Here is a 15,209-nt window from a genome sequence, read left to right as displayed (position 1 = left end):
TAACACCACAGTAACACCACAGTAACACCAGGGTCAGTAACACCACAGTAATACCAGGGTCAGTAACGCCACAGTAACACCAAAGAAGCAGCACAGTAATGCCAGAGTAACACCACAGTAACACCACAGTACCATCAGGAACAGTAACACCAGGGTCAGTAACACCAGGGTCAGTAACACCACAGTAACACCAGTGTCAGTAACACCACAGTAACACCACAGTAGCAGTACAGTAACAGCACAGTAACAGCACGGTAACACCAGTGTCAGTAACAACACGGTAACACCATAGTAACATCACAGCAACACTACAGTAACACCAGGGTCAGTAATACCACAGTAACCCCACATTATCACCACAGTAACACCATAGTAACATCACAGCAACACTACAGTAACACCAGGGTCAGTAACACCACAGCAACACCACAGTAACACCAGGGTCAGTAACACCACAGTAACACCACAGTAAAAGCACAGTAACACCACAGTAACACCAGGGTCAGTAACACCACAGTAACCCCACAGTATCACCACAGTAACACCATAGTAACACCACAGTAACACCACAGTAAAAGCACAGTAACACCAGGCTCAGTAACACCACAGTAACACCACAGTAACACCACAGTAACACCAGGCTCAGTAACACCACAGTAACACCACAGTAACACCAGGCTCAGTAACACAACAGTAACACCACAGTAACAACACAGTAACACCAGGGTCAGTAACACCACAGTAAAACCACAGTAACACAACAGTAACACCACAGTAACACCAGGCTCAGTAACACCACAGTAACACCACAGTAACACCAGGCTCAGTAACACCACAGTAACAACACAGTAACACCAGGGTCAGTAACACCACAGTAACACAACAGTAACACCACAGTAACAACACAGTAACACCAGGGTCAGTAACACCACAGTAAAACCACAGTAACACCACAGTAACACCACAGCAAAACCACAGTAACACCACAGTAACACCAGGTTCAGTAACACCACAGTAACACCACAGTAACACCACAGTAACGCCAGGTTCAGTATCACCACAGTAACACCACAGTAAAACCACAGTAACACCACAGTAACACCACAATAACAACACAGTAACACCACAAGAACACCACAGTAACACCACAGTAACACCAGGTTCAGTAACACCAGGTTCAGTAACACCACAGTAACACCACAGTAACACCACAGTAACACCACAGTAACACCAGGTTCAGTAACACCAGGTTCAGTAACACCACAGTAACACCACAGTAACACCACAGTAACACCACAGTAACACCAGGTTCAGTAAAACCACAGTAACACCACAGTAACACCACAGTAACACCAGGTTCAGTAACACCAGGTTCAGTAACACCACAGTAACACCACAGTAACACCACAGTAACACCACAGTAACACCAGGTTCAGTAAAACCACAGTAACACCACAGTAACACCACAGTAACACCACAGTAACACCAGGTTCAGTAACACCACAGTAACACCACAGTAACACCACAGTAACACCAGGTTCAGTAAAACCACAGTAACACCACAGTAACACCACAGTAACACCACAGTAACACCAGGTTCAGTAAAACCACAGTAAAACCACAGTAACACCACAGTAAAACCACAGTAAAACCACAGTAACACCACAGTAACACCACAGTAACACCAGGTTCAGTAACACCACAGTAACACCAGGTTCAGTAACACCACGGTGCTCACTTTAAAACATGTGGCACAATGTTTCTTTATCCAAGACAATATCCTGCATTTATGACATAGTTCCCACTTGATCTAAGTCACCCAGATCAGAACAGACAGGACTGAGTTGATAGACAGTTTACAGTAGGTATCAGGCGCTGCAGGTCATTGACCACCAAAATTGAACATTAAATATATATATATTCCCGAAGCAGATTATATTGAACTCCCTTCGCTTGAAGGCACTAGTCTTTTCCTACTGGCACTGACTTTGCTGATAACTACTTTATTGAGGGAAAATGTCCTTGATATGATTGTGATGTGTTGTTGTCTTACCTAAAAATCATAAAATGAATGCGCTAATTGTAAGGCACTCTGGATAAGACCGTCTGCTAAATGACTAAACTGTGATGTAAATGTAAGGCTGTTCCTCCCCTGGGGTTCTGTGCTTTACACTCATAGGAGGTCCCAATACCACAGTCACAGATTAACACCACAGTCACAGATTAATACCACAGTCACAGATTAACACCACAGTCACAGATTAACACCACAGTCACAGATTAACACCACAGTCAAAGATGAGAAAACAAACTATCAGAAAAACAACACAATGTAGCTCCAGTCCATCCCTCCATAACTTACTGTAGATCTGGAGGTGTCCCTTGAAGGGTGTCCCACCTCTGGGGTTCTCCGCTTTACACTCGTAGGTCCCAGAGTCCTCCAGCTGAACATCAGGGATCTCCAGAACAGCCTGGGACTTCCTCAGACGAGCCTTCTTAGGGATGTTACCGTTCATCTTCCTCCATGTTATGGTTGGGACGGGACTTGGAGGAGGAGAGTGGAGAGGGTTATAATACTACACTTTTGCATCCTGCCGATAATATCTACACTATGTAAACTCATACATAATACATGGGTGATAGTGAGGACAAGGAGAGCAGAGAGTTGATTGTTGCTACACAAAATTCCAGCCAGACAAGTGGATACATTTACAACCACCATACCGTAAAGGACTAGCGGAGGAGGAATGTGGAAAGTCGGGGGTTCAATTCCACGTTGTACACAGACCTATCCTGGCTATATAAACTGATACATAATACGTGACTGTGATTTGTGTCCATCCACACAATAAAACATCTCTAAATAATTTACTGTGCCATAATCCAGAGTGAATTTGTATCTCTGAGTCGCTCTCTGCCCAAATGACCTCCAACTGAGAATGATGTAATTGACTATATGATATATTCAGATCAGGTTACCAGCCCAACTAATGATCATGATTTCTATGATTAGTGTATGTGAGCATGACTGTTCATCATCAGTTTGTTGATGCTCCGCTATGCCCCTGTGCCTGCTCTGCTCTCTCCATGACAGATGGGTTGAACATGTAGCAGGAGAACGTCCATGACAGATGGGTTGAACATGTAGCAGGAGAACGTCCATGACAGATGGGTTGAATATGTAACAGGAGAACGTCCATGACAGATGGGTTGAACATGTAGCAGGAGAACGTCCATGACAGATGGGTTGAATATGTAGCAGGAGAACGTCCATGACAGATGGGTTGAATATGTAACAGGAGAACGTCCATGACAGATGGGTTGAATATGTAGCAGGAGAACGTCCATGACAGATGGGTTGAATATGTAGCAGGAGAACGTCCATGACAGATGGGTTGAATATGTAACAGGAGAACGTCCATGACAGATGGGTTGAACATGTAGCAGGAGAACGTCCATGACAGATGGGTTGAATATGTAACAGGAGAACGTCCATGACAGATGGGTTGAATATGTAACAGGAGAACGTCCATGACAGATGGGTTGAACATGTAGCAGGAGAACATCGTACTACACTATATCAGCAAGGCTCTGTGTTTGACAGCTCCGTTTGACAGCTCTCAGAAAGATGGAAATCTGACACCCCTGGAAACCCCCGGCGCTCCCGCCCATCACTCAGCCCAGATGAAAATGTTCCATAGCTTTTTTATCACTTCCAAATTCACAAAGACATTTTAATATCGCTCAGACTCCCAGTTGCCATGGTCTCTGAGTTAGATTCAGAGCACGTTCAGAGCTAACCACAGCCTTTACAGCTCACTCCTGACCACCATAGACATCAAGGTAATGAAGGGGTGTCTGACCACCATAGACATCAAGGTAATGAAGGGGTGTCTGACCACCATAGACATCAAGGTAATGAAGGGATATCTGACCACCATAGACATCAAGGTAATGAAGGGGTGTCTGACCACCATAGACATCAAGGTAATGAAGGGGTGTCTGACCACCATAGACATCAAGGTAATGAAGGGGTGTCTGACCACCATAGACATCAAGGTAATGAAGGGGTGTCTGACCACCATAGACATCAAGGTAATGAAGGGGTGTCTGACCACCATAGACATCAAGGTAATGAAGGGATATCTGACCACCATAGACATCAAGGTAATGAAGGGGTGTCTGACCACCATAGACATCAAGGTAATGAAGGGATGTCTGACCACCATAGACATCAAGGTAATGAAGGGATATCTGACCACCATAGACATCAAGGTAATGAAGGGATGTCTGACCACCATAGACATCAAGGTAATGAAGGGATATCTGACCACCATAGACATCAAGGTAATGAAGGGATGTCTGACCACCATAGACATCAAGGTAATGAAGGGGTGTCTGACCACCATAGACATCAAGGTAATGAAGGGGTGTCTGACCACCATAGACATCAAGGTAATGAAGGGGTGTCTGACCACCATAGACATCAAGGTAATGAAGGGATATCTGACCACCATAGACATCAAGGTAATGAAGGGGTGTCTGACCACCATAGACATCAAGGTAATGAAGGGATGTCTGACCACCATAGACATCAAGGTAATGAAGGGGTGTCTGACCACCATAGACATCAAGGTAATGAAGGGGTGTCTGACCACCATAGACATCAAGGTAATGAAGGGGTGTCTGACCACCATAGACATCAAGGTAATGAAGGGGTGTCTGACCACCATAGACATCAAGGTAATGAAGGGGGTGTCTGACCACCATAGACATCAAGGTAATGAAGGGATATCTGACCACCATAGACATCAAGGTAATGAAGGGGTGTCTGACCACCATAGACATCAAGGTAATGAAGGGGTGTCTGACCACCATAGACATCAAGGTAATGAAGGGGTGTCTGACCACCATAGACATCAAGGTAATGAAGGGATATCTGACCACCATATACATCAAGGTAATGAAGGGGTGTCTGACCACCATAGGCCAGAGGTTCCACGACCCCATTTTGATATTTGAAAATTCTCGGGACCCAAACCATGAGAGCAAAAAAATAAGTCATTAACAGCCAATGTTTACTTTTATAATTGGGGCTATGGCAGTCAATTGCAAAACATTCTAACATTATTTCCTATTGTATTCTCAACTCACCATCATATACTTTTAATGTGCGGCAATGAAAGTCAATTACAAATGAGTCTGACATAATGTATCTTATCTCACCCCCACTAATGAGATGGGTGTGCTTGATGCATGACGCGTCAAAGCTTCTCAAAGTCAGGGGGCATGGTCGACAGCGCGCACCTCATCTCTCCTATCAGATCCAACCTGGATCGATATATTTTAATGCAGACGAGAGCACTGAATCAGCGTACCATGAGTAGTACTGCTCCGAGGGAGACGGCACAGCATTTCCTTTGGGACAGGAACCAATACTCCTCCATAGTAACCTGTGAATGTGTTGTCTGCAGCATTCGGTCACATGACAGCTCGATCAGCTGTTTGATTTCACTTACCGGCATGTAATAATAATATAATAATATGCCATTTAGCAGACGCTTTTATCCAAAGCGACTTACAGTCATGTTACATTGTTACGTATGGGTGGTCCCGGGGCCCCAGCATGTCAACTGAGCCAGAATCATAGTCTAACAGATTTAGCTGATTCGGTCACTCATCTCTAGATTTGTATTTCCCCTGCATGCTTCATTCAGTTCGTTCAGTTTCCCAAATATATTTGTTACATAGGCAAGGAGACACACAATTTATTTTCATTACACAGAAAGTCAACAGTCTTTTATTTTTATTTTTTATCCATTGCAAATGACAACAGTTCCTCTCTTTCCAACAATCCCCCTCGATAACCACCAAGCCTCTGTGTGAAGTAGAACACTGTCATGCTATTATCCCGTATCTCCATATAGTTTTGTGAACAGGCGAACAGGCGAACAGGCGAACAGGCGAACAGGCGAACAGGCGAACAGGCGAACAGGCGAACAGGCGAACAGGCGTGCACGATGTAGTTTACAATCAAAGTTACCTGTTGCATGTTTACGAGTTCTGAGCTCTTTTGCCGCCAGTTGCTCTCGGTGTATCCATTATAGCTCAGTGGGTGTATCATCCATATGGCAGAGGGAAACATAGTCATAGCTAGAGTGCAGAGGCCTGCCTGCCGTCCCGTGATAGATGGAGCCCCATTTGTGCAAAAGACCACCATTCGATCCCCTGGAATCTGTTTTTTGTGAATATAGCCACGCAGCACACTGAACATCCCCTGTGCCGTTTCATGCTCGGGAATCGTGAGACAGAACAATATGTCCTCGTGAATAGCGTCCCCCCGACATGTGTAGCGAATAAAAGTCAATGCATGGGCATCTCGGCCCTCACAGCTAACGTCCATTTGGAGAGCATAAGCTGGGGCGTTTGAGTCGTTCAGTCAGAGTTTCCTCTTGATCGCTAGGTATAGCATCAAGTCTTAGTTTCATAGTGTTATGTGACAAAGGTATTGATGGGAGTTTCTGTGGCTCTGCCTCCCCACACATTGTTTTCACCATATCAGTTGCGTCCGGGAATATCAAAGTCTCTGCAGTAGTGTGGTTTCATAGTGTAGCGGGCCTAGACATTCACTGTGGGAATCATTCAAGTGCAAAGGTCAAGTGTGGCCTTTTCCCACAATCTAATGGCATTCTCTGGTTGAATTACAACTTTTAGATTTGAATAATTTAGATTCAGATTTTTAAGGTTAATCACATTACAATGTTTTTGAGAGACAAAGACGATATTATTATATTTTTAATATATATATATTTTTTACCAGGATTTTGGAAATTCTTCTGTGACCCTATTTCCATATCAGGTGACCCCTAATTGTGGTCGCGACACCTGTGTTTGGGAACCGCTGAGTTAACCCTCTTGAATCAATCTAAGTTACATAACAAAAAAATCCCCATCAAAATCTGTCCGTTTAAACTAGAGATATCTGTTTATTGCAATCCACTTCATCCTCCAGTGTCGCCCTTCTGCTTCTGCGGTGAAAAGTGGCAGAGCTAGAGTGGTGTATGTCAGACCGTGAGACATGCAGACATGCCGAAAATCGTTCTTCTCAAGAAAAAGTCTGTAGCGTCCGAACGTTTTGACATAAAAACCATGGAAAGGGGAGACTCTCACGAACACGATGGTGTTCTCCGTTTTGCTCTACGACCCCAACATAGGACTGTCATAGGACTCGTCTGAAGGTAACTGGTGCCGGTTTTAAAAAATGAATGGAAGTATGAAGGTAGTTTTGTGTCTACCCCAAAAAGGTGTTAAATATGTGTCAATATATATATATATATATATATATATATATATATATATATATATATATATATATATCCTGAGCTTTTCTTCTCCTAGATATAGGACAGACATTTCAAAACCTTGTTTCTTATGATTATGTTTTTGACTGTCTTTTTGGCCATTGATTAATGTGTTATTCAAAGTGTTTCTCTGGGCTTTAGTAGTAAGGCCAAATTGAATATTTTATTAAATCATTTTTTAATGTATTTTTTTATACCTAAAGGGGTCCTAAAATTCCAAATCAAATAGCTAAATGATCCATAGTATGACCATCTTAAAACAATTCAATATGTCATATTTACCTTTTATGGTGATAATAATGCCCTTATTTGCTGTTTGACTTGAAACTTTTTGAAATTAGGCCACAGCAGTTTCTAAAAGAAAGAGCCATGGCAAATTAGATGACATTTTCTCTGAGGTGATGCCAAAATGTTTTGCTGTGATTCTGACTTTCACGTAGTATGACTATTTCAGAAATAACATAAAAACTATGGCAAGTTGTTGTTGAGTTTGCAGAACATTTTATTTAACTATTTCACCTAACTATGCTGTGCTGCCTGAGAATTCAGAAACATTGGGGTAGTGAAGGGATGTCTGATCACCATAGACATCAAGGTAGTCCAGTGTAGCTCAGTTGGTAGAGCATGGCGCTTGACTCACCAGGGTTGTGGGTTCGATTCCCATGGGGGGCTAGTTTGAACAAAAGAAAAATGACTGTAAGTCGCTCTGGATAAGAGCGTCTGCTAAATGACTAAAATGTAAATGTAGTGAAGGGATGTCTGATCACCATTGGCATTAAGGTAGTGAAGGGATGTCTGTCAATGTAAATAGTCCGGGTGGTCATTTGACTAATTGTTCAGCAGTCTTATGGCTTGGGGGTAGAAGCTGTTATGGAGCCTTTTGGACCTAGACTTGGCACTCCAGTACCGCCTGCAGTGCGGTAGCAGAGAGAACAGTCTATGACTGGGGTGGCTGGAGTCTTTGACAATTTGTTGGGCATTCCTCTGACACCGCCTAGTATATAGGTCCTGGATGGCAGGAAGCTTGGCCCCAGTGATTTACTGGGCCGTACGCACTACCCTCTGTAGCGCCTTACAGTCGGATGCCGAGCAGTTGCCATACCAGGCGGTGATGCAACCAGTCAGGATGCTCTTGATGGTGCAGCTGTATAACTTTTTTGAGGATCTGATGACCCATGCCAAATCTTTTCAGTCTCTTGAGTGGGAAAAGGTGTTGTCGTGCCTTCTTCACGACTGTCTTGGTGTGTTTGGACCATGATAGTTTGTTGCTGATGTGGACACCAAGGAACTTGAAACTCTCTACCCACTCCACTACAGCCCCGTCGATGAGAATGTGGGCCTGTTCGACCCTCCTTTTCCTGTAGTCCACGATCACCTCCTTTGTCTTGCTAACATTTAGGGAGAGGTTGTTGTCCTGGCACCACACTGTCAGGTCTCTGACCTCCATGGCCAGCCTTTCAAAGCACTTCATGGCTACCGACGTGAGTGCTACGGGCGGTAGTCATTTAGGCAGGTTACCTTCGCTTTCTTGGGCACAGGGACTATGGTTGTCTGCTTGAAACATGTAGGTATTACAGACTCGGTCAGGGAGAGGTTGAAAATGTCAGTGAATGTTGACCTGTTTAATGGTCTTGCTCACATCGGCTACGGAGAGCGTGATCTCACAGTCGTCCGGAACAGCTGGTGCTCTCATGCATGCTTCGGTGTTGCTTGCCTCACAAGGCCGCAGGGCCAGACAGATTACCAGGACGTGTACTCCGAGCATTCGCTGACCAACTGGCAAGTGTCTTCACTGACATTTTCAACATGTCCCTGACTGAGTCTGTAATACCAACATATTTCAAGCAGACCACCATAGTCCCTGTGCCCAAGAACACTAAGATAACCTGCCTAAATGACTACCGACCTGTAGCAATGACGTATGTAGCCATGAAGTGCTTTGAAAGGCTGGTCATGGCTCACATCAACACCATTATCCCAGAAACCCTAGACCCACAACAATTTGCATACCGTCCCAACAGATCCACAGATGATGCCATCTCTATTGCATTCCACACTGCCCTTTCCCACCTAGACAAGAGGAACACCTACGTGATAATGCTATTCATTGACTACAGCTCAGCGTTCAACACCATAGTGCCCTCAAAGCTCATCACTAAGCTAAGGACCCTAGAACTAAACACCTCCATCTGCAACTGGATCATGGACTTCCTGACGGGCCGCCCCCAGGTGGTAAGGGTAGGTAACAACACATCTGCCACGCTGATCGTCAACACGGGGGCCCCTCAGGGGTGCGTGCTCATTCCCCTCCTGTACACCCTGTTCACCCATGACTGTATGGCCAGGCATGACTCCAACACCATCATTTAGTTTGCAGATGACACAACAGTGGTAGGCCTGATCACAGACAACGATGAGACAGCCTATATGGAGGAGGTCAGAGACCTGGCTGTGTAGTGCCAGGATAACAACCTCTCCCACAACGTGATCAAGACAAAGGAGATGATTGTGGATTACAGGAAAAAAAAGAGGACTGAGCACGCACCCATTCTCATCGACGGGGCTGTAGTGGAACAGGTTGAGAGCTTCAGGTTTCTTGGTGTACACATCATGGTCCAAACACACCAAGACAGTCGTGAAGAGGGCACGACAAACCCCATTCCCCCTCAGGAGACTGAAAAGATTTGGCATGGGTCCTCAGATCCTCAAAAAGTTCTACAGCTGCACCATCGAGAGCATCCTGACTGGTTGCATCACCGCCTGTTATGGCAACCGCTCGGCCTCTGACCGCAAGGCACAACAGAGGGTAGTGCGTATAGCCCAGTACATCACTGGGGCCAAGCTTCCTGCCATCCAGGACCTCTATACCAGGCGGTGTCAGAGGAAGGCCCTAAAAATTGTCAAAGACTTAAGCCACCCTAGTCATAGACTGTTCTCTCTGCTACCGCACAGCAAGTGGTACCGGAGCGCCAAGTCTAGGTCCAAAAGGCTTTTTAACAGCTTCTACCCCCAAGCCATAAGACTCCTGAACAGCTAATCATGGCTACCCAGAGTATTTGCATTGCCACCCCCACCCCCTCTTTTACGCTGCTGCTACTCTGTTAATTATTTATGCATAGTCACTTTAACTCTACCCACATGTACATATTAACTCAATTACCTCGACTAACCTGTGCCCCCGCACATTGACTCTGTACCGGTACCCCCTGTATATAGCCTGTATATTGACTCGGTACCGGTACCCCCTGTATATAGCCTGTATATTGACTCTGTACCGGTACCCCCTGTATATAGCCTGTATATTGACTCTGTACCGGTACCCCCTGTATATAGCCTGTATATTGACTCTGTACCGGTACCCCCTGTATATATGTCAAAAGAACCGATGTGGATGTGGTGGAAGAGTCAGGCGCAGGACACAGAGGATTCGTCCAAAAGACTTTACTAGTCCAAAGTGCAACAAAACAATACACGACCTCGAAAACAAACGGAGGCGAGGGAATTACGCAACATGCGTAAAACAATAAACAAAACTAACAGAGCGCAAACACGCAGCTCCGCACGACAGGCAAACAACAACACACAATCTAACTAATACAAAACAGGGAACTTATAAGACACGTAATCAGAACACAAACAGACACAGGTGTACAAGACAGACTAAAGCAATCACACCACGAAACATACAACGGTGGCAGCTAGTACTCCGGGGACGGCGAACGCCGAAGCCTGCCCGAACCAGGAGGAGGAGCAGTCTCGGCCGAAACCGTGACAGTACCCCCCCCTTGACGCGCGGCCCCAGCCTTGCGCCGACCCCGGCCTCGGGGACGGCCAGGAGGACGCGGACCCGGGCGCGTGGGATGCCCACGGTGGAACTCAGTCAGGAGGGATGGATCGAGGATGTCCCTCCTAGGCACCCAGCACCGTTCCTCCGGACCGTACCCCTCCCACTCCACGAGATACTGGAGACCACTCATCCGGCGCCTCGAGTCCAAGATGGTCCGGACCCTGTACGCCGGGTTCCCCTCGATGTCCAAAGGGGGCGGAGGGGTCTCTCCTATCTCATCTTCTTGGAGTGGGCCAGCTACCACCGGCCTGAGAAGAGACACATGGAACGAGGGGTTAATATTTTTGTATTCAATAGGCAGTTGTAACCTGTAACACACCTCGTTCAATCTTCTCAGGACTTTGAAGGGCCCCACAAACCGCCGACCCAGCTTCCGGCAGGGCAGGCGGAGGGGCAGGTTTCGAGTCGAGAGCCAGACTCGATCTCCCGGTGCGTACACCGGTCCCTCACTGCGGTGGCGATCGGCGCTCGCCTTTTGTTGACGGATGGCCCGCTGCAGATGGACATGGGCAGCGTCCCACGTCTCCTCCGAGCGCCGAATCCACTCGTCCACCGCAGGGGGCCTCGATCTGGCTCTCGTGCCACGGTGCCAGGACCGGCTGATACCCTAAAACACACTGGAAAGGTGTTAAACCGGTGGAGGAGTGGCGGAGAGAGTTCTGGGCCATCTCGGCCCAGGGGATATACCTGGACCACTCCTCCGGCCGGTCCCGGCAATAGGACCTCAAAAACCTACCTACATCCTGGTTGACTCGTTCAACCTGCCCATTGCTCTCTGGGTGGTACCCCGAGGTAAGGCTCACCGAGACCCCCAAGCGTTCCATGAACGCCCCCCAGACTCTGGAGGTAAACTGGGGACCTCAGTCAGACACAATATCCTCGGGGACCCCATAGTGCCGGAACACGTGGGTAAATAGGGCCTCGGCGGTCTGTAGGGCAGTAGGGAGACCCGGCATTGGGAGGAGACGACAGGCCTTGGAAAACCGATCCACAATGACCAAAATGGTGGTATTCCCCTGGGAAGGGGGTAGGTCGGTCACAAAATCCACCGAGAGGTGGGACCATGGTCGTTGTGGAACGGGCAGGGGATGTAACTTACCCCTGGGCAAATGTCTAGGTGCCTTACACTGGGCGCACACCGAGCAGGAGGAGACATAAACCCTCACATCCTTAGCTAACGTTGGCCACCAGTATTTTACGCTAAGGCAGTGCACTGTCCGGCCAATACCTGGATGTCCAGAGGAGGGTGATGTATGAGCCCAATAAATAAGACGATCATGAACCTCGAGCGGAACGTACTTCCGCCCCACAGGACACTCGGGGGGAGTAGGGTCGGCACGCAGTGCCCGCTCGATTTCCATATCGACCTCCCATACCACCGGAGCCACCAGACAAGACTCCGGCAGTATGGAAGTGGGCTCAATGGACCTCTCCTCTGTGTCATACCGCCGGGACAGGGCGTCTGCCTTACCGTTCTGGGACCCTGGGATGTATGTGATCTTAAAAACAAACCGGGTCAGGAACATGTTCCACCTAGCCTGACGAGGGTTCAATCTCCTAGCTGCCCGGATGTACTCCAGGTTACGGTGATCGGTCAGAATGAGGAAAGGGTGTTGAGCCCCCTCAAGCCAATGCCTCCACACCTTTAGGGCCTGGACTACAGCTAACAGCTCCCTGTCCCCAACGTCATAATTGCGCTCCGCCGAGCTGAGTTTCTTAGAGTAGAACGCACAGGGGCGGAGCTTAGGTGGCGTGCCGGACCGTTGTGACAGGACTGCCCCAATACCGGTCTCGGACGCGTCTACCTCTACTTGGAATGGTATAGAGGGATCCGGATGCGCCAGCACCGGGGCCGAGGTGAACAGGTTCTTCAGTTTGACAAATGCCCTGTCCGCCTCAGCTGACCACTGCAGACGAACCGGACCACCCTTTAACAGGGACGTAATGGGCGCTGCAACCTGTCCAAAGCCCCGAATAAACCTCCGGTAGTAATTAGCAAAACCCAAGAACTGCTGCACCTCTTTTACAGTGGTTGGAGTTTGCCAATTACGCACGGCCGACACACGGTCTACCTCTATCTCCACACCAGACGCGGACAACCGATAACCCAAAAAGGAGACGGACTCCTGGAAGAACAGGCATTTCTCTGCATTGACATACAAGTCATGCTCCAACAGTCTTCTCAACACTCGGCGCACCAGGGCTACATGCTCGGCTCGTGTAGAAGAGTACACTAGGATGTCGTCGATGTACACTACCACACCCTGCCCATGCATGTCCCGGAAAATCTCATCAACAAAGGATTGGAAGACTGAAGGAGCATTCATTAGCCCGTATGGCATGACGAGATACTCGTAATGACCCGAGGTGGTGCTAAATGCCGTTTTCCATTCATCCCCCTCCCTAATGCGCACCAGATTGTACGCGCTCCTGAGATCCAACTTTGTGAAGAACTGCGCTCCGCGTAATGACTCCGTCATCGTCGCAATCAGTGGAAGAGGGTAACTGTACTTAACCGTGATCTGATTGAGACTACGGTAATCTATACACGGGCGCAAACCCCCGTCCTTCTTCTTCACAAAGAAGAAACTCGAGGAAACCGGGGAAGTGGAGGACCGTATGTATCCCTGTGCCAAGGACTCGGCTATGTAAGTCTCCATAGCCGCTGTCTCCTCTTGAGACAGGGGATACACACGGCTCCGCGGAAGAGCCGCTCCTGTTTGGAGATTTATCGCACAGTCCCCCTGTCTATGAGGTGGTAGCCGTGTTGCCCTCGTTTTGCTGAACACGAGTGCTAAGTCCTCATACTCAGGGGGAATGCGCATTGCGGGAACTTGGATCGGACTCTCAACCGAGGTCGCCCCTAAGGAAACACCTAGACATCTCCCTACACACTGGGCAGACCACTCCATAATAGCCCTCTGTTGCCACGCAATGGTAGGATCATGGGTGCTTAACCAGGGAAGCCCCAACACCACAGGGTACGCAGGAGAGTCAATCAGATAAAACTGAATGATCTCCTCATGACCCCCCTGCGTCGTCATGGTAAGTGGTGCTGTGACTTCTCTGATCAGCCCCGACCCCAACGGCCGGCTGTCTAAGGCGTGGACAGGAAAGGGGGCTTCTACCGGCCGAAGGGGAATTCCAAACCTATAACAAAATGCCCGATCAATAAAATTCCCAGCTGCGCCTGAATCTACTAGCGCCTTGTGCTGGGAATGAGGTGCCACCTGTGGAAATCTCACAGGAATACTCATGTGACCAACAGAAAGCTCTGGGTAAGTGGGGCGCCTACTCACCTGAAATGACTCCCCAGTGCGTGACCTGTTGTCCCCTCTCCCAGGAGACCCTCCCCAGCACCTGGCCGCGGTGTGTCCTCCACGGCCACAGTTGGTGCAGGGGGTGGCCCCCTCGGGTTCTCTCTCCTCCTCTCTCTAGCGCCAGCACCCCCGAGCTCCATGGGAATCGGCTCGGAGGTGCTGGAGGGTGGAATGGTCGGCCCCCACTCGGGACGTCCCGCGGGTAGCCAGCAGGGTGTCGAGACGTATGGAGATGTCCACCAACTGGTCGAATGATAGGTTGGTGTCCCTGCAGGCCAGCTCACGACGAACGTCCTCTCGTAGGCTGCACCGGTAATGGTCGATGAGGGCCCTCTCATTCCACCCCGCATCCGCCGCTAGCGTCCGGAACTCCAGTGCGAACTCCTGTGCGCTCCTCTTCCCCTGTCGGAGGTGGAACAGACGCTCCCCCGCCGCTTTCCCTTCAGGTGGGTGATCGAAGACAGCCCTGAAGCGGCGGGAGAACTCCGCGTAGGTGATGGTAGCGGCGTCTATTCCCCTCCATTCGGCGTTGGCCAACTCCAACACCTTGCCGGATAGACAGGAGATGAGGGCGGAGACGCTCTCGTATCCCGAGGGCGCTGGGTGTATGGTAGCCAGGTAGAGTTCCACCTGCAGGAGGAACCCCTGACACCCGGCTGCAGAACCGTCATATGCCCTCGG

The 15,209-nt window shown here is 48.4% G+C and overlaps 1 protein-coding gene across 1 annotated transcript in view; it reads right to left on the bottom strand.

Moving 5' to 3' along the window:
* LOC121559952 (contactin-5-like) overlaps positions 1-15,209 on the bottom strand; it is a 326,846-nt gene that overhangs the window by 214,024 nt on the left and 97,613 nt on the right. The window contains exon 4 of the mRNA XM_045219969.1: positions 2,363-2,544. Within this exon, the coding sequence (XP_045075904.1) occupies positions 2,363-2,544 (182 nt within the window). The remainder of the gene's footprint in view (positions 1-2,362; positions 2,545-15,209) is intronic.

This window comes from Coregonus clupeaformis, chromosome 6 (genome assembly GCF_020615455.1).
Source record: "Coregonus clupeaformis isolate EN_2021a chromosome 6, ASM2061545v1, whole genome shotgun sequence".
Lineage (NCBI taxonomy): Eukaryota > Metazoa > Chordata > Actinopteri > Salmoniformes > Salmonidae > Coregonus > Coregonus clupeaformis.
Note: the sequence above shows the minus strand (reverse complement) of the source record. Positions and strands in the feature narration are given on the sequence as shown.